The 24,924-nt window shown below is 34.9% G+C and overlaps 1 protein-coding gene and 1 long non-coding RNA gene across 2 annotated transcripts; one reads left to right on the plus strand and one right to left on the minus strand.

Moving 5' to 3' along the window:
* Positions 1 to 466: 466 nt before the first annotated feature.
* On the plus strand, positions 467 to 1,578 carry LOC131952191 (uncharacterized). Its single transcript, XR_009388516.1, has 3 exons — positions 467 to 576; positions 1,084 to 1,125; positions 1,274 to 1,578. It is a non-coding gene; the product is annotated as an uncharacterized LOC131952191 (long non-coding RNA).
* A 7,867-nt stretch (positions 1,579 to 9,445) lies between these two features.
* Positions 9,446 to 22,077, minus strand: LOC131952193 (nuclear receptor subfamily 5 group A member 2). Its single transcript, XM_059314760.1, has 8 exons — positions 21,732 to 22,077; positions 17,930 to 18,052; positions 16,859 to 16,999; positions 15,797 to 16,734; positions 12,614 to 12,775; positions 12,294 to 12,398; positions 12,028 to 12,181; positions 9,446 to 11,150 (listed from the first exon to the last, which is right to left on the minus strand). The coding sequence occupies exons 1-8, from the start codon at positions 21,925 to 21,927 to the stop codon at positions 10,900 to 10,902; spliced, it is 2,070 nt and encodes a 689-aa protein (XP_059170743.1). The 5' UTR covers positions 21,928 to 22,077; the 3' UTR covers positions 9,446 to 10,899.
* Positions 22,078 to 24,924: the final 2,847 nt, after the last annotated feature.

Below are 24,924 nucleotides of genomic sequence, written 5' to 3' on the forward strand. Positions count from 1 at the left end.
CTTTTCGTTAAGTTGGCTATGATATTACTTCTACTAGATCTACCACCATTTACTGCTTGTCGGGATAGCTACGAATACAATCCTATCCATCACTTTTGACCAGTCTGTTTAAAACCGTATTCTAAATCGTGTTAAAATTTCCAACACGCTCTCTTTGATTCTGGCTCCAACTTTAACTACTTGTCATGTTAGGCCTAGGTTTTTACTAGCTAGAGCTGGGACTCTAACTAATCCTAACTTATCTGCTTACTATAGGATTAGGATATAAAAAAAGCCTAACTCTAATCTTAGCTTTTCTACTCTAGCTATAGGATAAGAATCCAAAAACGTAACTCAAATCTTAGCTTTTCGGCTTACTTTAGGATTCGTATTCTAGAAGTTAACTCTAATCCAAGCTTTTCTGCGCTTGGATCCAAAAACATAACTCTAATCCTACATTTTTTTTGGTTGCTATAGAAACAGAATTGAGAAACGTAAGGCTGTGGAGAAGTATACATATAATAGGGAGGAGAGTCTGTCGCTGTATGAGAAGGAGAGATACTCAAAGGAGGACACGCTGGAGGAAATACACGAAAGGTGAGGACGTCTACGACAGTTTTCTTTGATTAGATTACATGCGTGGGACAAACGTCCCAGTAGGGACGACAGGCAAACGTAACGTTAACTTTCAATTTGGTGCCCCCCCACCTCATATATTTTTTATATTTTTAATTCAAAACTGCAGCTAAAATGAGCTTTTAATTATTGTTTCCAACCCATTTTTGGCGGCCCTAGAGTCGGCGCCCGGGGACATATGTACCCCCCCCCCCCCCACCACGTTGCTACGCCTCAGCGTGGACAGGATTTGATCACGGTGGACTAAAAGCAACTGGATTAAATTATAAATCAATTACAGATTGTTGTTAATTTGTTTTCTGCTAATGAAACTGGCTCTAATTTTATGGTAAACAACTAAATCTCCACCTCCGAGGGGCTTCATAGAAGTTGAACTCACCCCCTCCATATGCCCATTTCTCCCATATACATACTTTCATGTTGTGTAAAGAGAAAGGAATAAATATTTTTATTTTATCTAAATTTCAGCTTAGAGCCAAAGAGCTATGAAGATGATTTTGACTCAATACGGTAAAACTTACTTTTCAAAATATTAATTACCTCTAGCCGATTTTAGTTACGTAAACTACATTACACAATTATATTTTTAATGTTTTTGCTACCTTCTGTTTAATCAAGTATTTTTTAAAATTCAATTTTAACCTAATTTTTTGCCCAGGGCATTTCCAAACGACACCGACATCGCATTTTCCAATCCATTATACCGCGGTTGTCACACAGCGCCACCTAGACGAAGCGAGATAACTCTTCTCTCTGCCTCTGATGCTCTATCGGACAGTGGCTGCAGTAGTAGTACAAACAGCGCAGGACAGGGTAGCACAGCACTACTGACCAGCCCCTGTTGAATATTGGCGCCCGTTTTTTTTAAAGAATGAAAATGTTTATATATCTATACCAGCCCTCTGTTGTGAATTTAAAGCGGTTGCTTACTTTTACAATTGATAGGCCTATCTGACAGGCCCTTTAAAAAAATTTACAATACATTTTAATATTTTATTTGCTAAAATAAAATGATTGTTACTGTGTTGGGGTGGGGGGGGGGGGGGGGGTCCCAAATCTAACTATACTAAATAATTAGATTATAAAAATATAGTGATGTGCTACAAGAGTAGGTGGGACATTACTTCAGAAAATATGATGTAACATAGGCTACATTATCTGATTATTAAATATTAAGAAAAATTTAAAATTTGTTGACATGCAAATTTTTTTTTGGGGGGGGGGGGGGGGGTTGAGACTGGGAAAATAATCTGCTAAAATTGTATGATGAATGATGCCATTTATGGAACTCAACCTATGTACTGTACTATATAATATATTAACACATAAAAATATGGATCTTTCATACCCCTGAAATGGACATATATTAAAAATATTAAATGAATTTAGCATAGGAAAATCTGTGATTTGATAATGTGAATTAACTGATTAAAAAACCATTTGATATTATTGAAACTGAAATAATATAGTTTACCATTGCTGTATTATTATAGTAAAGTTTAGCATCGTCATGCCCAACACAACCGTATTTTTAAAATAATTGCATTTACAATAGAGGTTTTTATATGGGGGCTTTTTGTCTTCTGTAAATTTTCACAATTTTCAATGTTAAGTCCAAAAGCTTATATTTACTAGGGTGAGTTATACAAAAATTTACCTTTGAACCATTTATCAATTGGATTTAGATTAATTTTACCTAAAGATGCTAGTAATCAAAATAGTTTTCAATGTTAAGTCCAAAAGCTTATATTTACTAGGGTGAGTTATAAAAAATTTGCCTTTGAACCATTTATCAATTGGATTTAGATTAATTCTACCTTAAGATGCTAGTAATCAAAATAGCAATCTAAGCATTATTACTAAAGAATATTTTATTGACATGGAGTAGTACTAAGAGGCCAATGTAACCAATGTTGATTCTTAAGTAAAGTAATACCTAAACCTATTACTAACAATAAGCCAGACTCTGGTATTCTAATGATAACAGTTGAAATTATCCAGGCCTCAGCATACAGCTCCAATGTCCTTCAACAACTGCCTAGGAAGAGCACAATATTTTCACATTGTGTAACTGCTGACTACAAATTAGGCAAATTTTCTCGTAAAATAAAAGAAATGTCATTTTTGATGTGAAATTACACCTGTATGATTTTCTATTCAACAACTTGTTAAAGATGTTATTTGCCCGTTTTATTAAAATTTTGCTAAAAAGATTTTGGCCAACTAAAGGCTTGAAACTAAGGTGCGTTTAATTGCTAAAAAGAAAATTAGAAAACTAGGTTTCTATGTAATATAAAATATATAATATTCTTGCTGTTTGCAGCACAAATATTTATTTCAATTTATAATTGTGTGAAAGAATTGTTTTATTGATATAAATGAATTTAATTAATTGACATTTGGTACATAATGAAATGCAAATGTGAAGTTGTATTGTTTGTAAATATTGTATACATATTTTAATCGTTATAGCTTAAATAATTTGTAAACTTTAAAGCTTTGAACTTATTATTTTTAAATAAATAATTTTATCACATAATATGAATTAAAAAAAGCTATAATTATGTATATTATATTTTATTTATTTTATCACCTACACATTAAGATACATCAATTCATTTGAAGTATATATCATTAAGTTCTATCAATACTCTGTACATTAGATGTGATGTAAATAATGGTGATAGATTTTTAAAAGACATTCCCTATTGTAACATTTAGGTCTACACTTTTTAACTAAAAGAAAAAGTTTTAATTTAATTTTAAAATTGGACTTGAAAAAAATATTTTAATTAACCCTAATACTAAAAAATATGAAGATTAAAGTAATTTGTAATGTGTATCTAAATGTGTACATTTTTCATTTTCTAATTCATTTCAATGAATTCAGTTTACATCTTTTATAATATATTGTACTTAAGCTGTGAAGTAATATAAATGTAAAAAACAATGTATTGTGGATATAGTTTATACTATTATATAATATTATATACTGTGCATATTGTCTTGTTTTGGTCTATGTACATATATAATTAGACAATAATTTAATGGTCTTTTTTTTAAAATGAAATTTACTCAAAGTAGTCAAAGAAGAATTGCATTTATGAGAAAGTTGAGAATCATTCTTTTGGGGGCAGCCTTTTAAAAAATTTGTCTGGTTGGCTGTCTTTATAGAGTGCATGAGAGAGAACTCCGTGTGCCTTTATCTTTGTGGATCTGAATAAATGAATAGCCTCCTTGAATTGTACAAAAATAGTTGTTCATTTCTATTTTTTAGAAGTAAAGCTACTATCTGCTCTTTTGTTTTTAAAAACTACTATTGGGTATACATAAAAGATTTTTAGTGATTGGATAAATTCCTGTATTAAACTAAAGTTACTATTTTTCCTTCTACTGTGATTATAAGAAAGCTTGTCTAAAGCAAGTTAGAAAAAATGTGCTAAAATAATAAACTTGATTATTTTTAAATATATATATATATATATATATATTATATTTTGCCTAGTGACTTTATTACATGAATGCCAATGATGTGGAAATAAAATATTCCAGTGTTTTTTCTGTCTTTTTTGTTTTTAATAAGAATATGAAAATGAGTATAGCTTATTAATATATGTTTTCAATCAATAAACACTTTATTTATAGGGATCACAAAGCTAACATAATGTTCATCTTTCACTTGCTTCTTCTAGAGGTAGGTGCATTCCAGCACATCCCATTGACTTCAGACACAGATGTCAGCTTTTAATCGCTCTACCACAGTGGTTCATAGCCTTTTAGGAGACACCTAACCAGAGGCGTAGCGACCCTTCCCGGCACCCGGGGACAAATTTTTCGATTTGCACCCCCCCCCTCGAGATTTCGATTTGCACCCCCCCCCCCCCCCCCCCCTCAAACTTTCAATTTGCACCCCCCTCAACATTTCAATTTATTTTTCCAACCCATTTTGGCGCCCCCTAAGCTCGGCGCCCGGGGACATGTCCCCCCCCCGCCCCCCCTCGCTACGCTACTGCACCTAACCCCCACCAGTTTCATAAGCGAATTAATCAAACCCTTCTTAATAGTTTTGTCTCCAGCACTGACTAAATCCAATCGTGAATGAGTCGGGTGTGTCTTGACCTGTGCCGAACCCCTTGTACTGACTCACCAAACCCTTGAGGTTCCATCAAAACCAGGGTAAGAACTATTGCTCTACCCATTTCAAATTGAAGTTAAATGTCCAACATCCAGTGTTGAGAAATTTTTTCTGGATTTCAAACGTTACCAGCAATCTGTGTATTTTAGATAAAGGATGACGTGAACTAGCAGTAGAGAGCTTGACTGTAAATCCGAGAGTCTCGAGTTAGAATCCTGGTTTAAATTAGTGGAACAACCTAGAGTTTACCCAGCTCTGATGGGTACCTAACTTACCTTAGGGAAACAAAGGCCGCTTGCTATAGTGCGAACCACAATATCCCTTCAATGAATCAGATGAACTCGACTTCATTTGCCCCAGGTGTCTTGGGCACGAACGGGATTAAGAAGGAGAAGGATATTCTAGATCAAATTGCAAATACATACAAGTACAAGTCATACTTATCCATAATAATCACTATAATAACTTATCTGTGGAATAGTCCTGAAGTAAACAGCATGATTGCTAAGACAGAAGTCTCTGACTCTACCCAACTCTGACAATTAGAGAGAAAGTAAAACCTCCTGGGCATGGTACTGGCCACACTATCCTTTCACCTGCTACCAGAGAAAAAAAACAACACTTCAGCAGATCTGGTCAAAATACATGTGATACTTCACAATGTATTTATCTGATGTCCCACACAATTAAGTTACCACACAATTACAAAAGCTACACAGACCCCTTGGTCTAATAGTAGACTGTACAACTGCTAACCTGAAAGTCTCGAGTTCAGACCTTAGGCTTGATTATGTAGAATGTCCCCCGAGTGCAACCAGCTCTAATGAGTACCTGACTCGTGAGAAGTTAGAAAGGGTGCATAAAACTGACCACTCTTCCTTTTTAGCTGAGGAATTCGAAACTGGTGAAAGGGTAACAAATATAATGGACACGAGCGAGAAAACTCTCAAAGGTATTTGAGAGGTGTATAAATTAGTTTAAAAATCAGACACGGCGTAGTTACAATTAATATGGTTATAAAATCCTGTCTGTCTGGTTTATTTCGGACTTTACTAAAGATTGGGTCTATTTGATGTTTTAAAAATTTTCGGTAACTAATTGAAAATTTAAAAACAAGCCAAAACAATTTGGTTTTCACGTGTAATGGAGACATAAACAATGGCATCCTGCTATTGGATAGGCCGCCATTGATTTTATTGTACACATTGTAAGCTAAAAATAGAAAACTATGTCATGGGGTTTTTAATTTGCATAGTTATTTAAAAACTTGATCTGCAAAGTTTTGTAAACAAATAGTTATCGATCACTAAGTTACTGTACAGCCAATCAATATTTGTCTTACGAAAGTGAAACATCCGGTTTTAACTTAGGCTGGATGAAAATAAATAGAAATGTAGCCTTAAACTCAACAAATTATTTTCAAGTTCTCTGGATTTGCAACTTTTATAGCATTTATTCTAAAAATATAAAATTTCTAAATTAATTTTAGGCTTAAGTTTTTATTTTTTTATTTTTTTTTACGGTCTAAATCTAAAAAGCACGTTTTTATTCCATGTCAACAATATTATGGATGGAATCTCGTCAACTCGCTCGCCTCCATTACATCTACTATTATTCAGCAAGCAACAAAATTAATATTTAAAAAGTCGCACATAACAACGCTTGAACAAAAAGTACATACAAAATCAACTCCAAACAAAACCTATCAATTGATGATAATAGAATTTATTCTCCATTGTCTTGATTCACCATATATACACTACATTAATTGGTCACATCTAACCTCACCTGTATCAGGCAACAAAAATTACATTCACACATCAAATGGATAGAACACTGACAATCATGAAATGTATTTGCCCTATTCATTAAAAAAAAAAATACTCTTTGTAAAATTAGCAAAAAGAGTATTTACTTGTACCTAGACATGTAATTCAGGTTGGGTAAACAAGAACAACCCGGAGAGAACATACAGAAGAAAGCCACTACCTTAAGCCATGTATGTTCAGCCTTTTAAAAAAAAAATCAAGTTAAAAATGGCCATGTAAAAAAAAAACAAAACAGGTTTACAACAAACCAACAGTGAAGATTTTAAAATTAGTGTTAGAAATGACTCAAGCATTTTGTACATGAACATTTATTTGTCCTCAGGGTTTAAAAGTATATATATATATATATATATATATATATATATATATATATATATATATATATATATATATATATATATATAGCTGTGTCAGGTTAAATAGTTTGGATTTAGTATATCTACAACTTGAATAGTCTCAATGGCTCTGCCTGTACTGATAATGATTCTATAGCTTTAACACTTTCTCTTCATTCTAGATTCATAAACATGTCTTAAAAACAACTTCTTTGGTAAAATTTTTATATATATATTAAGATCATTAGGTTAGATATTTCTACAACCATAACTTGGGTAGTTAAAATGTTTTGGAGAAAATGTACAAAGTGTGATTCTACACAAGGAGAAGTCCCATGTGCAAGGCTACATAATACATAGGAATACAGTGTTTTATAAATTATGTTATAGTTCATAACTTCAGTGAATTTTATTTTTAATTTATTGTATTGATTGGTTATTATATTTATTTTCTGTTGATGAAATTATTTCAAATACAAAATGTAATAAAAATTAAGTATATATTTCTACTGGTCTTTTTAAAATAACCATTTGATTATGTTTCAGTCTAAAAAAGAAAATCGAGTAGCAAAGGTGAAGAGGCTTTTTACATAATTAACTGACACACACTACAACCTGTGTAGAACATCTCAGTGATGTTGACAAACTTGTCGAGGACAAGGTTAAAAGTGGGGGAAGTCTTACAAGTATGAAGTAGAGAAAGAGTTTTAGTTTTATCTACCCCCACATGTACAATTTTTCAACCATTTTGTTGACAATACTGCTGTAAAAATTGTTAAAATTATACATAAACAAGATCACAGAGTCAACATGACTTCACAGCATTCTGTTAGAAGGGGAAGCTGAATTCACCACACTCACAAACCTAGCTGTCCATTCATCAAATAAAGGGACAGAACCTTATGCAAGGGGACAGAACCACGTAAATACTTTTAAATTCGTTTCTCAAATTAAATATAATATCAAGATTAAAGTTTAAATTTATAAATGAAAATTATAAAAAAATTAATCCAGATTAAAAACTATAAAAATGTCATTAAAAGCAATTAGGTTAGGTTGATACAGCAATTTTCCAAGTAAGAGCTTAAATAAGTTATAGCAGCTTCCCAAAAGTAGGGAATATTCAAAGGTAAAAATGTTTTCTCCATACTAACCATGCACTGACATACTAAGGCATCACATGTTTAACAATATATAAAAATTGCTACACATAAAAAAATAGTATGGGTGCTACACACTGCTCTTGACTTACCAAGCAAGCCAAGAACATGACCTTAAACTTTCCACTTACAAAGTGTTTATCTTAGGTGATGCTTATTGATGATACAACCGAAATACATTTTGCAATGAACAAATTACATAATTCTCAATGACAAACTTACATCACTCTGCAAAGACCAAATTACATCATTCTATAAAAAAAAAACAAATTACATAATTTTACAATGGTCCGATTTCAAACATGCTGTCGTTACCTTATATCACAACAAAAAGTAGTGTCAACTTTGTTAAAATTATCGACGACTTAAAAATTTGACCACAACATCAAAATATTGCATTGTTTGCAGTTTAACCCCCTCGCCCTTCCAGACTGATGCTATTTTATAGGATTTTAATTTCTCTTGTCCAAAGTAAAATTCCAAGTTTTTAATAACACCATCACTAAAGGTCATCCAGCTAAAGTTTGGCTTAAGCTAATAATGAAAAAAAACAACCAACTAGTCAATTTGCTCAAAAATCATGCTAGACAAACTAAATTTATATTCCATGGCATGGGTTCTGTTTATGATTATAGTTAATGGTGTACAAGGTAAATAGCAAAGCAAAATAACAGAACAGGAAGGCAAAGAGTAACTTGTTGAAGAAAACAAAAACTACGTAGTATGTTCGTAATGTATTTATACGCAGTAAAAAAAATCTGTCTCCAGTCACTCAGTATTGTACAACACATTGTAACTTTGTTACTAACAGAGGGTAGAAAATAAACCAACACACAAACCATGCTGAGAAAGATTACACGCACACACACACAGAGATGAACACGACTGCCAAATATACACCTGCATATCAAATGTACAAGCTATTTACAAAACTGGATGTATAGTAATAGTTTTCAATATAGTTTGTTATTTACAAGGTATTTACAGTAACAAGTTCTGGAATATTGAAAAAAAAATACAACAGATTTTTTTTTGTAAGCAACTGATTGTGAGACAAGGATACATCTAAACAGAGAAGCAACCAAATGTATAAAGGTGCTAGTAGTACAAGCGTGCTTGATGCAGGTGTGGATTTATTACTTGGTGCAATGGTTTCAGTTTCTTAATCTTATACAACCTGATTCTCCTGGCTAGTTTTTGGAAGTGATTCATTTACTTCAATAGATCTAGCTGTAAAATTCAGGGCATAAACTTACTAGTTGTTTTGTTTTCAATAAGTTTACAGTCCAACAACTTATGTCAATTTATCTTTTAATTTAAAAAAAAAAACAACTAAACAATTTAATCTTAAACATGTCATATTTTAAAAAATTGGTTTGACTTGCAAAAGATTTACACTTTTTACTTTAGCACGGGTAAACCAAAAACTAATGCTAAATAAATGGCTTAAACAAGCCTATTAAGACGACATATGTGACTTGATTGAAAACTTCCTCTTGACCAGCACAAGCAAACAAGCTCAACAAGCACTCACTTATAAATACATACACTGGAGAAAAAAAATTCACTGGTATTGATACTGAACTTGCATTTCAATTGATATATTACATTCATTATGTAACAGGTAATCCTCTATATTAAATGTACATCTCTGTAATCAATTAACCTCTCAACAAAATTGTATTTCCACTCAGTATAATCTGTTACTATGTTTATACGGTAAACATTGTATCACACAGGATATTCTTTAAGAGAAAACCCGTAAATAAGACATAAAGCATACAGTTGAATCTGATGAACATGTCAAGCTATTGGATATTTTGGTAATACAATGACAAAGATCTGGGTTTGGAGTTAGCTAAATACAAATCATCACCAAACAAAACTTTTCTAGACAAACTTGCATACAGTAAGATTTCAGACATACACTAACGAGCCAGTGTTTTAAACTTCTGAATAAGAGAAAAAGATGTTTCCAGATTTGTGCAGAAAAGAATACATCTACATCAGTATTCATGTCCATTATGCACATCTAAGCCATTTAATTGCTGTACAGTTTTCCCCCCTTATATAATTTTATGTATTGCTTGTAAAAAGTCTATACTCTAATGGTTGCATTAAACAAACTTTTTTTTATAAAAATGTTTAAAAGCTAATCTTTTATACTAAAACTTCTTCCCTTAGATTTAGTATTATGAATATTAATACATATTTTGTTGTATGTAAACAGGGAATAGTCATAAAAAAAAAGTTAAAAGTTTAGCGTATGCATACAAACAACTTTTCTTACAAGTCTATGTCTAACCTAACCTTAAGTAACAACATAATTTTCTTGTAATTTTTCTATGCATCTGTAGTAAAATGCTCAGTATCATAGTGTGATTTAAGCTTCAAGAGTAAGATAGTACTCTTGACTACACGGAACTACTTATCCCAGTAAGTAGATCATAATAAAATCACATAAGTCAAAAGTCACTCAATGTTGTCACATAATTCAAATATTCACCAATGTTTGATGATAAATGGAATATTTTCATGCACATTTCTTTACCATTAAAAAAATAGATTAAAAAAAAAAACAACCACAACAAAATGTTATGTATTGGCACAAAGTTACATTTCTTGAACCCACTGATTCAAAAAGCAACCCTTTGGCTACAAGTGCTAATACTTTTGGTCTGTATAGCCTAGTTCAAACAACGCAAGAGAAATGTGGTCGCATCCAGCAGCTGCTTATACCACTGTCCCCTTTACTACGGACAAGCCCCGACATCAAAAGGCAGTTGTCTCTCTTAGTACACTTCATAAGGCCATGTTGTCGCAGGCTAGCCTCGTCTTTTGGCGTGCAACATCTCAGTGAGTAGAGTCTGGTCAGGCACTTCATTGCTCATGTGTTTGAAGTAAAGAAAGTCCTCCATCCTGATGGAGATGAGCCTAATCTCTGGCAGCCGCATGAGAAGCTGACTGAACTTGTCACTCATTTCTGGGTAACACATCAGGCAGTAGTGGAACAGTGCGGCATTAACCTTCTCTTGGCTTTGTTCTATGAAACTACGGTTTTCTAGACTGGAAACATCTAGAGGAAAAACAAAGCACATTTATGATAAGGGTAAAGCAAACAATGTAAAGTCAGTACTTTTTTTGGTACTGATTAACCTTATAGTAACAAACTATGATGTAATTTTAAAGTTAAGTTAGGTGAAACTAAGTTTTCTAGACTTGAAACACCTAGAGGAAAACAATGCACAATTATGATAAGGGTAAAGTAAAACAATGTACACAATCATCACTTTTTTTTTGTATGATTAAATAATTAGCCTTATAGTAACTGTAACTATGAAGGAACTAATATGATAATTTTAAAAACTCTAGCACAGCCCAAGAGAACAATTACCTCAGACACTTATATACCCATTTAAATTAATTTTATACAATGTTTGAATGATCCAATCACTTTGAACAACAAGAAATTCAAATGTCATTACACACCACCACAACTCTCTACCCCCCCCCCCCCACCCGTGTACAGAATATCAATTCAAACTTGGTCTTTGTATCAACTTGTGTTTAAGTTGCTGTTAAAAAAAAACGTGGGCTGGTATTACACAGTGAAACTAATACTGGCCATGCCTGCATCACAAGCAAGGGAATCATTTGCATTCAATTATCAACAGCTCGTTAGCGTTAAAAGAAAATTAATTAATCAACCCATTTGAAAATGCCATATGAATTGGCCGCAGTTTTTAAAAAAAAAAAAAACACTGAATTCTTACATTCAGGGCTGCCTACCCAAAAAAAGCATAGATTTTCTGTAATGATCTGCTTGTGTCAAAATTGTTAAATTAATGGGCAAAATCATACAAGTTGGCAGCCCTGCACAGTACAAAAATCATTCACAGCAGACATAAAATAATTAATTGATTTTTTAATTATATTTTATAAATTTATTTTACCAGGGCTTAGCAAGATGAGAAACTTAAGGCACATGTATTCATTGAAGTCCATCTTCAACTCTCTCCCTTTCTTGATCAGCTCAAACACTTTCGCCTTGACGTCACCTAATCCAAGCTTGTCCAGAATCTCAAACCCAATCCCTGGACCATTGGGCTGTTGAATTATTCAAGCACAATTAGGGAAATGTCAAGATGACATGCACATATTTTACCTGCCTTTTAAAAAGTCTTCTACAATTTCAAGCCAAAAACAAAATGTAAATTACCGTATTGATTTCTTTCCCCCAAATATTATGAATTTGTCTATAGATGAAGTCTAGGATAAGAATTTCACTCCAACTGTTGTGTAAAAGTTTCATTTGGTCTTCAACCTACAGAATTAGTTACACCACATAATGCGAAAATCAAACATTATTTAGTAAATCTTAACAGAGTAATAATTTTTAAATGAGACATTGGGACCCCCGCCCCTCACAACTTCAACAGAATAGTCAACAGAAAAACTGTAAACAGGAAATTTTTACACTCTCTGGTGTACAAATCAGTAACAGATAACTTCTGATAAAACAATAGAAATTGTACCAACCTTGATTTCTTTAAAAAATGAAGAATTGCGTGCCCACTCCACCATGAGGAACAAAAGCTGATCAACCATCCGGCACAAAACTGGAAGAAATTGCTCTGGACTGGACAAGATATCGGTCTGAGACAGCTCATTTTGCATGAAGGTTAGCATCTTGTGTTTAACCTAAAAAAAATTATTGTCTGATGTTAAAATGTTTACAAAAGTTTCTTGATGATGGTTTGCATCTTGTATTTAACCCGAAAAAAATTTAATGATGGTTATAGGCGTATGTTAAACGGTCAAGAAAAATTGCCCGATGGAGGTTAGAACCTAGAATTTTACCTGAAAAAAAGTTTTTTGGGGTTTCATAAAAGTAATACTAGTTTAAAAAAGATATGGTTAGAAACATAATCCTTTACATTAGAATATTTACACAAATCATTTTAGGCACTGATATGAAAAATAACTAAAACTGTTGTAGCCCAAGGCACCCTAGCTCCCCCTGAGCCTATATTCACTTTAAAGAGCACCCAATACTAGGGATAAGGTGGGATACTACACAGAACCAGGGATGGTACCTCTTTGGAAGTGTAAACAGTCGCTACCAGGAGTATTCATGAGACTAAGATGGTTGCCAAGATGGTTCTACCTAACCCTCACAAAGGGTGATTAACAAAAACTTAAAGTTTCATAGAGCACACATTGCAGTGTCTGATTTGAGTTTTCTCTAAGTAGCAGACTAACAATGGATCACTGTCACAAGCCTCATCTAAACTCAGGACTTTTTGATTAAGCAATCACACGTTATTTGACCACGCTGAGCATTATAAAAAAAAAAGTCTTGAAATTGTTGTGTGCCAGTGCTAACACATTTACTACATCTAGAACAATACTGAAATGTTTTTCTTAGTGTTTTTGTACATTTAATTAGGTCTTGTAATTTATTAGTTTTTATCCCCTTTCAACAAGACCTCAGGATTTTGTCTGAAAAAATTAATCCATGTATGGACGATGATGTTGTGGGTGTAATGACATGGTATACCAAATTTCATCTCCATCTGTCAAATATTATGCAAATCATGTCACAAGAGATTAAAATATCAGTAACACCTTATTTTAACATACAATTCAGGATTACTATTTACTTAGAATAAGCATTTTATTTGAAGAAAACAATTCAGAAGCCATCAAGAAAATAAAAATTGTTTTAAACTGTAAAAGATTTTCACCAGATTGAGGCCTACGGTTTTTGAACTCCAATTTGAATTTGGAAATTTAAAGCAATTAAAAAAAAAACACTAAGTGCTTAAATTGTAGATAAGATAGAAATAGCGCAAAACAACATTAAAATTCATGTTTTTACTTGGAAAAAAAATTGGGCCAAAAATCATGTTTACAAATTCCACCACCGTGTCGGGGGGAGTTATGTAAAATTTGGTACTTAATCACTAGGTTTTAGCAGCATTTGGATAAATAAGGCTTCTGTAAAAGCAGGCTCGTTAGTTAACATAATTAAATAGGGTTTACATTTGAGTAATCTGTAAAAGTAATCAAACTGAGCTGAAATGGTATGCTTTTGTCTAGTTGATGGGACATGTTTAAAGTCACAATTGGAGATAACTCGAATATCACAGACAAACTGAAATAAGGCATTATCAAATGCACTTTAAGAATGCAGGCCATTGATCTTAGAAAACAATATATAAAGTAAACAAGATAATTAAAATACCCCTGGTATGTATGCAACATGTTGAAAATAAAGCCAAAGCCACCTACGCCATGACGAAAATTTTAAAAAAATCAAGTGGTACTAAGAAATTTCTACAAAGATTAAAAATGTTTGTTTCATTTACTGATTTATTATTAGTATCTTTTTAATGCATATTGGGATGCAAAAAATAAAAATTGAAACAGGTCTGATGATTACCCGATTTACCTCCCTCTATACGAGTATCTTGTAGTAGTAGAGATCGAAAAGACATCTATATATGAATAATAGTAACACTATTTAAACAAGTTAATTAAAAAGTCTAGTGACATTTATGCGCAATTTCCTTATGTTATCTAAAAATAGCTCTGACGTATAATGCTAGGGTGCGTTCAAGCTAGAAGAACGATCGGTTTGTAGGTGTTTATGTAATTTTAAAATTTGTGACCGACCGAAAGGATATTTTTGAAAACTTTCTTCTGCAATATTGTTCTAAATTATGGCAGGAATCGATTGGTAAATGTTTCAAGTCGCTAAGTGGTCTGGTTGCTGAGATATGGGCCAAAAACTGCATTTTTGTGAGGTTTTTTGGCTTTTCCGGGAAATCCATGAAAGAAACCCGGAATTTTTTTAGGCCTATGTTCATCCTCGCAACTTGCTTGACATAATTGCTTTTGGAACTAGTCCTCGATATTGCTTCGTTGAGGAGGAGATACGAGTTAAAGCTGCGGACACACATTCATTCATACATCCAGAAATGACGGGTTAATAAACGCAATTCTCCAGAATGGAAATTGCGCTAAAAATTGCATGGCCCCAATTTATATGCAAAAAATTTGAAGATTTAGTAATATGAAAAAATTCAGATTTAAAGCTTAAAAAATGGTGTAAAAAAAAACAAAGATCCTTGTTTGTTGTATTTAGTAGGTTATGCTTCATACTGTTGTTTTGTGTTAGGGCAATACAGAGCATCCTGCGCAGATCAAACTATATAACAAGTGGTTCAAATACACTTTTTAGTTGCTGTTATTTTAAAGTGTGCATGATTTTGAGTTAATCTTAAACTTAAACAAAAATGTCCACAGATTATGAATGAAGTGGGAAAATTAGTTGTTCAGAAAAAAAGAATAAAAAAGGAAATATAACTACAATATCAGCCCCTTGTCAAATAATTTTTAAAACGTTCTGACTAGAAAGTAAACACACTATAGCCATAATGTACTGCCTTCTGATTTGTTTATTATTTGGTTATACATATTCATTCTCAAAGCCTTTGATCAAGATTTCCTGTTTTTATAAATGAATAACAATTCCAGAGCCTTTCCATACTTTTTGACTAGAATCAACCAAAACAACATATTTTCAGACATTTTTAAATCAGAAAGAACATATCTAAATTATATACTTATGTACCACCAAACCCAGACTCCCGATATATATTTATCATTAATTACAGATTGCTATACATATACCAAATAAATGAAGTAGAACCTCACCTCGGTTTCATCGCCCATTGTAGATTTGATTTCCGCTATGAGAGGTGATAACACAGATCTGTCTAGCCCAATATTGGGGCTCTGTATTTGGAAAGCTCTAAGAGCCTCTATCACAGTTGGGCTGGCTTGAGAAGACGTCGGAGGAAAGTGAGGCTCGTTCTCCTGTCCACCAGCCCTGACGGAGGTGCTGTTAGCGCCGTTGTTGTTGGCGTGTCTCCGCTGGGGCATGAGGTTATGAAGCTGATTCTGACCATGCCCTGACTGCATCTGAATATCAGATAAGGCTTGCATGTGTTGCTGCTGCTGCTGCACATGGTGTTGTTGGTGATGGTGTCCGACCGGGCTCTGGTCGCCCCGGCCCAGAGGGCTGTGCTGTTGCTGCTGTAGCAGCTGGCTGTTGTGGTGGTGACGGTGCTGTTGTGAGTAGTGAGACTTGGGGCTCTGGGGCTGAGGCACAGCCAGGGTGGGGATGTGGACAAAGCTGTTTGAGAAGCCCTGAGACGCTGTCATAGGCACGAGGCTCTGGTGGCTGTTTTGATGGCTGTTGTGTGAGATGTGGTGGGGGTGAGCAGTGGGCGGGGAGGAGGACCCGTTGTGCCCCCCACCTGTGGATGCAGACGAAGAGGGTGCTGCGGCCGAGGCAGACACACAGTTGAGCCCAGGAATGAGACCTGATATAAGGTTAGAGGTAGTTGAAGTTGATATGGTGCCTGAATACAAGCTAAGGCTGGCCTGCAGCAGCAAAGGGTCAGGCTTAACATCCTCCGGGGAACCAGGCGTCCCTCCACCCATCATTCCATTAGTTAATAAGGGGATGTCCCCACAGGACCCATGTATGACATGGGCTTGCCGGGCTGCTTGCTGCTTAAGTGCCCTATCTCTTTTATACATAGGCCCAAATTTGTTCCGTCCACCACGCATCCTATCCGACCGGACAGCTGAAAAGAATGTATGAGACAACAAAAATTAACTCTAAGTCAACAAACGAATACTTAAGTAAGATAATCACTAACAATACTAGAAAATACCTGTAAATCTAGGCAGTGTATTAAATTTACATACCTTCAAGTTTCATCCCAACACTGAGGCATTTCTGAAACCTGCAGTAAGGACAGCGCTTGCGTTGACTTTTGTCTATCTGACAGTTCCTGTTGTCCACACATGAGTAAACCTTCTTATTCTGTACAGTTCTTTTGAAAAAACCTGCAAGAGATTTTATAGTCAAAATAAAATATCACTGAAAATAGCATTGAAAACACATTTTTATAACTGTTTATCTTAAAACATTGGTTATCAAGGTAACTCTAAATACTAATACACTCCAGAAATGAGCCATGCCAATCACATTATGATCCTTCTAGTTTACACTAGACAAAAAAAGTAACTTATGGTATGTTCTTTAAAAGTTATGGCATGCCCTTATGTGAGAGGCAATAAATATGTCACCCTTGAAATATAAATCTGTAAATTAACCTATAGCCACCCATGAGACATGAGCAGGATTTCCCTTTTTAAAAAGGAAATGTAAAAAGAAAACACAATTGAGCAATGGGAGCCAAGACAAAAAAAAATTTCTTCATTATTTTGCATAAAGAGCATAAAAATAGAAAATTTCCAGCATGCTTTGAATAGGAGGGAGGACATCTTCAATCAAGATCATTGAACATAATTAATAGGATGGATTAATTTAATCTATGAATGATAAATATTAGTCTAATTGAAAAATTGTATCAACCACTGTCCAACAATGGGCACATCCAAAATTAGTGTTTAACTGGTAACTAATAGCAGTTAAGTTTAACAGGAATTTATTTCAAACATCAGTTGTGATGTTAGTTAGAAATAATTGTTACTTATTTCTAGCAAACCAAAACTTGCCTTATGGTTCAAGTTTGTAGTCGTAAAATAGGAAAGTAAAAAGTAAATACACTAAGCCCTTTGAGCTATTGAATTTAAATATTATTCAATAGTTGGCTTCACAGCAAAACCATTACGTTATTGATGTTTCTAGAGTCAATAATGTTCATCTGCACACAAAAGGCCTAAAAACACTAATGTAATGTATATGTATTAAGTCGTTCGAAAAATCAGATACATATATATATCAGTTCTTTAAAACAGCAACGTACATACCTTTACAGCTTTCGCATGTAAGTAACCCATAGTGATATCCTGACACTTTATCCCCACAGACGGGGCACAGCTCTTCAAACCCAATCTTGACATCTTTCACATCCTGATCCACCATAGACGAGGCTGAAAAAATTAAATGTCAAATAAAGCACTGTGTTTGAATTATCTAATCATGTCTAATGTTAACAGGTAATGCAATAAAAAGTCAATGTCAAATAAAGCACTGTGTTTGAATTATCTATATCTAATCATGTCTAATGTTAACAGGTAATGCAATAAAAAGTCAATGTCAAATAAAGCACTGTGTTTGAATTATCTAATCATGTCTAATGTTAACAGGTAATACAATAAAAAGTCATGTCAATATAAATCACTGTGTTTGGAATTATCTAATCAAGTCTATTGTTAACAGGTAATGCAATAAAAAGTATTTAAGAGTAGTTTACCCCTGTATCACCAGTCACTACCTAACCATGAACATATCAATGATTATTACTACAGAGTTTTCAGTAAAAGGAAACAGTAGATTTGCTGAATTCTACACTCAGTGTTATTCACTCATTTAAGAACCAATTTCAATTAGACCAACTTGCAAGGTATTTTCATATTAATACCTCTAGTTCACTTATAACCTTGTATTAAAGATATTGCACAGCCAGTTACGCAAATATCTAAAACAAATAGAAATAATTTTTTTTTTTATTTACAGAAGTGTGTGTGTAAGATGGTTCGATGATTAATTTCTTAATAACCATGTTCCCTTTTTAGGCATGCCTCCAAACTTGTCAACCATTATCTTATTGTTTTAAACCTAGAAACAATAAACTTAACAACAAAAGCATAATAAAATTGTATATATTGAGTAAACGTGTTAGGAAAATTGAGGACACTACTGTATTCACATGGTCTAGAGAAAAGCAATCATCATAAGCCTCCTAATCAGATTGACCATGGGGTGCAACTGCGAGGGGTAACTTGGGTTAAGAAGATATTTGTAGCAAACATTTCCCAGTAAGTAGGGTGAATGATTGTATCCAATTGCTTAACTGAGAATTTTCAAATTTTATGTTGAAGTGCCAGGTAAAAGAATCTATAATAATAGTTTCGCTGTCTGTCTATCTATGTATCTATCTGACAAGAACGCTATAGAAGAGTAAACACAAGCAAAATAAAAACTTTCACAGTAAAACGAAACATGACGTCACATAAAAGCATATAGTAGAAAATTGTTTCAAGCCGGGAAAGTGCGTAGAATAGTATGACGTCATTGATTCTCAAGTAAACATTGAATTAAAAAGACAATGCAGAAAAAATACACAATAGTAATGACGTCATCGATACTCTATAATGAAAACACTGGCATTACCACCTATTCATTTGACTAATCGTAAGTGTTTTGCATGCTGAGTTTATTTCTTGCATCTGTTATGGTTTTCCCCCCTCCCCTCCGGTAGAACATCTAATTCCTCACTCCCCCAAAACGAAATATAATTTATATAGAAAATATATACTGTAACCTGTGTCTGCCTCCCCCGCCCCTAAGAATTGTATTCGCCCCTGCTAAAAATTAAAGTGTCCCAACCCCAGAAAAAGGTCTGAAAGAAACACTGTCTATGTGAGTGAGGTTTATCTGCCAAAAGTAGAAGATGGGTCTATATTATAGAGGTAGGCTCTACCTTTAGTTTGTATGATCTACAAATGCAACCAGTGTTTCTTTCAAACTTTTTCCTCCCAGGGGATACTTGAAATTTACTGGGAGTGGGGGGAAGACTGGTAAAAGTATATAATTCCATTTCGTTGAATGGGACATGCTTTGGGGTGATAGTGGAGTTCGTTAATTCCAAAAAGGTCAAGTACCACTGTTCTAAACTGTGTATATGAAGAATAAAAAAGTTATATAGGTCTTATATATAATTATTACTGTGCTGCAAGAACAGACTAGGGGTAGGTATCTTAAATCTGTTTTAAAATTTTGCTTAAGCTGTTTGTTTAAGTTAGACCTCTAATTTTTATTAATTAAAAAAAAGTAGGCCACATTTTCATAATAATGGCCCTCAAGTCTATTATTATTGTGATTTTTAGGGCCTATTTTAGAAAGCTATTCTTAATTATCTATAATAATAGTTTCGCTGTCTGTCTATCTATCTATCTATCTATCTATCTATCTATCTATCTGTCTGACAAGAACGCTCTAGAGAAAAGACAAGCAATTTAAAAACATGCATAGTAATTCGAAAAACGAAGTATGACGTCGACACATTTAGCGCACAGAGTAGAAAATAATCTCAATCCGGATAGTGCACACATTGATATGACGTCATTGATTATCGAGTAAACTATCAATACAAAGGCAATTTGGTCTAATCTAAGTGGTTTGCGTGAAGAGTTTCTTTCATACAATTCTTCGGGTAGGGGCGAAGCCCCACCCCCGCGTAAGAACGTCTGAGCCCCCCCCCTCTCCCCAACTCAAAAGAAATTTCCTCATCGATACTCTATAATAAAATTACCGCCTAATTAATGTGTCTAATCTAAAAAGTGGTTTTCTTGCAATTTCTTTAATGCAATTCTTCGCGTAGTGGCTATGCGCGACACCAGTGTTTCTTTCAGACTTTTTCCTCCACGGAGAGGGGTGAGGGTACTTGAAATTTTCGGGGGCGGGGGTAGAATTTTCGGGGAGGGGGCGGACACTGGAAAAAGTATATAATTATATTTCGTTGAATGGGACGGTAGACATGTTTTTAGGGGGGGGGGGTGTGGGTGGTGTGTGGGTGGGTGGGGGGTGGTGGGGGTGGGGGGGTGGTTTTAGTTTAGAGAAAAGAGACAGCACTATCAGCCTAGCGCCCGGTGTATCCTTCCTCAACGGGCCATTTTTCTCGTAAGTAAAATATTTTTACTGTAGAACCATACCATTGATTTGCATTTTTCATTTCTTTGCCTTCAACATTAAAATCTGTTTAAAATAAGACCTAGAATCTATTCTAGATCAATACAAAATTGGCCAAAGAAACGTAGAATGGAGTCTAGACTTATTTTAGCCTAATGTTCAGTTCTTTTTTTTTTAAATTATGGCTTACGAGCCGACCCGCAGCGTATCATACGCCGCTATTTAGTTGTTTTATTTTCTACTTTTCAGTAATTCATAATTTGTAAATTCGACAGTACACCCCCCCCCCCGTGAAAGCAGCCTCCTCTTAGTTATTTCTTAGTTACCTCCTGTAAGTTTAAAATCGAACTAAATTATCTGCCCCTAATAGAAACCCGGCTGTACGGCTCTACGATTTGTAAACATTTAGCTTTGTAAAAATTTAGAGTGAACACCGCTCACCAGATAATGTGGGGGTGGGGGTGATAGTGATAGAGAGAAAGAGAGGGGACTGCAAGGAGGGGCTTGCAGCTAGATCCTACTATAGATAGACTACTATTGTCTATTGAAGATCTGGGCCTAGATTCTAAATCTAGATCTAGGCTTTTAGGCCTAACTAATTGTCTAGTTTTATCAGCTGATCAATTTTCTTCCATGCAAATCATGGTGGCTGCAACAGTCAAGATGGAAACACAAAGGGTGTTTCAGCATTTAGGGAGGTTCATTCTTTATTGCTTGGTTAAGATTTAATTGTAACGAGACTTGACCTCTGTTGACTCGATTATCAACCCTACATTTGGCACATGGACCAAAATGAGGACACACCATTCCAACAGTCACACTGCTTTTCTGAATCTGATGTGATTAGCCAGCCATGAGGGTGCATCATAATCGGGTTAACTTAACATGATTATAAACATAATAATAAATATTGTATACCATTCTGCTCATCATTGGGTGTCATTTCTTCAATGTCGTGAATACTGACAAGGGATGAAATGTTCTGGGTGGTTTGTCTGCCGGGTAGAAGGGGATGCCCCGAACCGAGGATAGCTCCATGAGCGTGCTGGTCATCGTTTGACCGCTCGGCAGAGTTTCCGTCGGTAAGATCCAGAATTTCGCTAGCCTCGATCATACCATAATATAATAGTGTAAACAAATTAAGCCTTTCTTTGTCATATTTTGGGGTCACTGGCACTTCAAAGAAAAACAATCCTACACAGCTGATTTGTTTACGAGAATCCCATTGCGTTTTATCTGCATTCGTGCACTTCCAACGCCAGTTCCTTCTATCGAGGCACTATGCGCATGCGCTTACAGGCGAAATAGGTCAAGCTGAGATAGCAGTAAACAGAAAGATTCGAAAGGGTAAACGATAGAATTAAAAAAGCAACAATATTTCTTTTGTTCTTAAAAAACTAAAAATTATCTAGAAAATAATTGCTAAATTAAATAAAATTAAATAATAATATTTATAAAAGACTTTCAATTTGAATTTAAATAAAATTTAAAAACACGGTTTACACAATTTCGTTAAATCCATTCGATACTTTGGCACATGCTTGCAACATGTCTTTTTTCACCTTTTGTTTTGCACGCAGGTTCAAATACATAGATTAATGGAACTGTGAATATAGATCTATACTGGTGCTGGATATACACACACGTAGATCTAGATCTCTAGCAGTTGTATTTCCTCCCCCAAAAAATTTAGTAGGCTTATATTTGTGTCACATAATCACAAACCTAAGCCTCTATTTTTAACCTGGAGAATATCTTTTTATTTTTAGGCTTTACTCTTCAACTTTTATAGAAAAGGCTTGCGTTTTTGTTCAATGTTTGATCTAGCTATACATAAATATAGAAAAATGTTTCGTTTACATGTAACAAAATAATAATAATATAAATATATAGGCCTAGATCTACTAGACATCAAGCGATAAGCAAGTCCAAACGTACGATCTGGTATTAGATCTATATTATCTTTAGTCGGATAGAGACTCATGGTGTCGTCCTTAAATGTAATTTATGGGCGACTCAAAATTTATTAAAATTTAATGAATATTTACCACCTCACCCCCCTTTCGACTTGTCGCTCTAGGTCCCCTAAAATGACGTCACACTTCAGCCCAACAATCCTAAAATATCACTCGTTTTTTAATATTGTTTTCTAAAATATTAACTGACCTGGATCATTATATTTAGAACTAGATCTCTAGGTCAGGGGCGTAGCGAAGGGGGGGGGGGGGGGGGGGCGGGGGGTGCGGACCGCACCGGGTGACACCATTTAGGGGGGGGGGGGGGGTGACACCAAGGCAAAAAATAGCAAAAATATATAGAGAAAAACTTCAGGGGGGTGCAAAATCGAAAACTTGGGGGGGGTGCAAATAAAAAATTTGAAAGTTTGTCCCCGGGAAGGGTCGCTACGCCTCTGGGGGGTGACACCATTAAGTGCCGCACCGGGTAACACCCGACCTCGCTACGCCACTGCTCTACAGATTAAATTGTAGCCCCATTACACACAAATTACAACATTTTTTTTAAGCGAAACAATTGCAAGAATGGGTTTTAATTTTTTTTTTAAAACTTAAAAAAAAAACGGCATCAGACTTTCCATACCCACTCACCCCCTATTTAGATCTAACGATTACTAGCCTACATCTAAAATGATTTAAACTTGACTTGAAGTGGGAAAATATTAAAAATCCGTTAAGCCCTCACTTTAATATTTGTCTCTGATTTGATGTTAGTTATAGCCAGTGTTAATTGCAGACAATTTTCTCAAATGGGATGGGGGTGGGTGATAGAAATGTTCATGGGAGGAGGGTGCGGACTAATATTTCCAGTCGAGGGGGGGGGGGGCGCACTTTGTATTTAAAGTATAATTTGTTTCTATTTTGATCGGGAGGGGGAGGTGGTGGTCGGTAGAAGTGCTTGGAAGAGGGGGGGGGGGGGGGGTTATAACACATAATTCTATTTTTCAGTTGTGTATCAAACATAATCGTCCGAAATTATATTTTTATCATATTTAATTTGGTTATTTTTTAAAATTAGAGCTTTAAAAAAATAATGCTTATTTTTGTGTCTGGGTAAGTATAAAATTAATCTCCTCGCTTGTATATGCATTTGTAAAGTAAGTAAAGTTCCCTTTTTAACGGGGCAGGTGAAACAGAGTTTACCTGTTTCTTTGAGCTCGGCATATGAAGAGATCGTGTGGTCAGCATTATGCCCAACCGCCTGTACTTTCCGTAACATGAGCCAGGTACCCATAAGGTCTGAGTGTACTCAGGGACGTGCTACGACTCTAGCCAAGGATCCGAACTCGACTCTTTGGGGTTAGCAGTCGAATGACATACCCTTTGCCTACACCGCCCCATTTCAAGTGTCCGCATATTTAGTAAATTTAGTGGATTAATATTAATAAGAAAAATACTTCCTTAGAAGATTAGTTAACAAAAATGAACATGGGACCTTTTGATCTAAAATTAGCATACAGAGTCGGCTACTTAATGGCTGTATGTGCATGGCCTTATCTAGGTTCAATGTCATAGTCTTGCATAAAACGATAGCCGTTGATTTGGTATTGTAGAATGTGTAATGTAATGGTATTCATTGGCTGGCATGCTAAGGTGGATTTCGTAATGGAACAAACACATACTTTTTTCTGAGTAGTATTGATTTACAGGATTAGCGTCCATAGGTCGCATATTACCTGTGCGATAACTTGTGGTGTCACCCCACCCCCATCCAAAATTTAGCATTTTTTATTTTGAGTCACCACCGCTACGACTATTTTATTATTTTAACCGAATGAAACATTGCTTTGGCAGTAAATTTTATGTTTTTTTTTTCCTTGGTGTCACCCCTGTATATTGTGTCACCGGTGCGGACAGCTCCTTCCCCCCCCCCCCCCCCAACCGCTCCCCGCCTTATGACGGGAAGTAAGCTAGTACGATTACGTGCACATTTTATATCTACTAAGTGTGCAAATGGCGATTTATAATTTGTAATGAAATTGTTGTATCGTGAAGGGCATGATATATAGTAGAGCTATGCAGTGGCGTCACTGGGCTGGGTGCCCCCTTTCCCCCCCCCCCCCTTGCGGTAACTGAGGGTTCGGTGTCACCCCTTT

This window comes from Physella acuta, unplaced genomic scaffold (assembly GCF_028476545.2).
Source record: "Physella acuta isolate Inbredline_101_S28 unplaced genomic scaffold, ASM2847654v3 ptg000858l, whole genome shotgun sequence".
Lineage (NCBI taxonomy): Eukaryota > Metazoa > Mollusca > Gastropoda > Physidae > Physella > Physella acuta.

What these genes read in the sequence shown, in the direction of transcription:
- LOC131952193 (XM_059314760.1), bottom strand. Translation starts at nt 21,927, where the DNA reads ATGATCGAGGCTAGCGAAATTCTGGATCTTACCGACGGAAACTCTGCC. An exon ending in ACCCAATGATGAGCAGAATG is followed by an intron (nt 18,053 to 21,731) that starts GTATACAATATT and finishes TAATTTTTTCAG; the next exon opens with CCTCGTCTATGGTGGATCAG. An exon ending in CAATGGGCGATGAAACCGAG is followed by an intron (nt 12,776 to 15,796) that starts GTGAGGTTCTAC and finishes AATTTTTTTTAG; the next exon opens with GTTAAACACAAGATGCTAAC.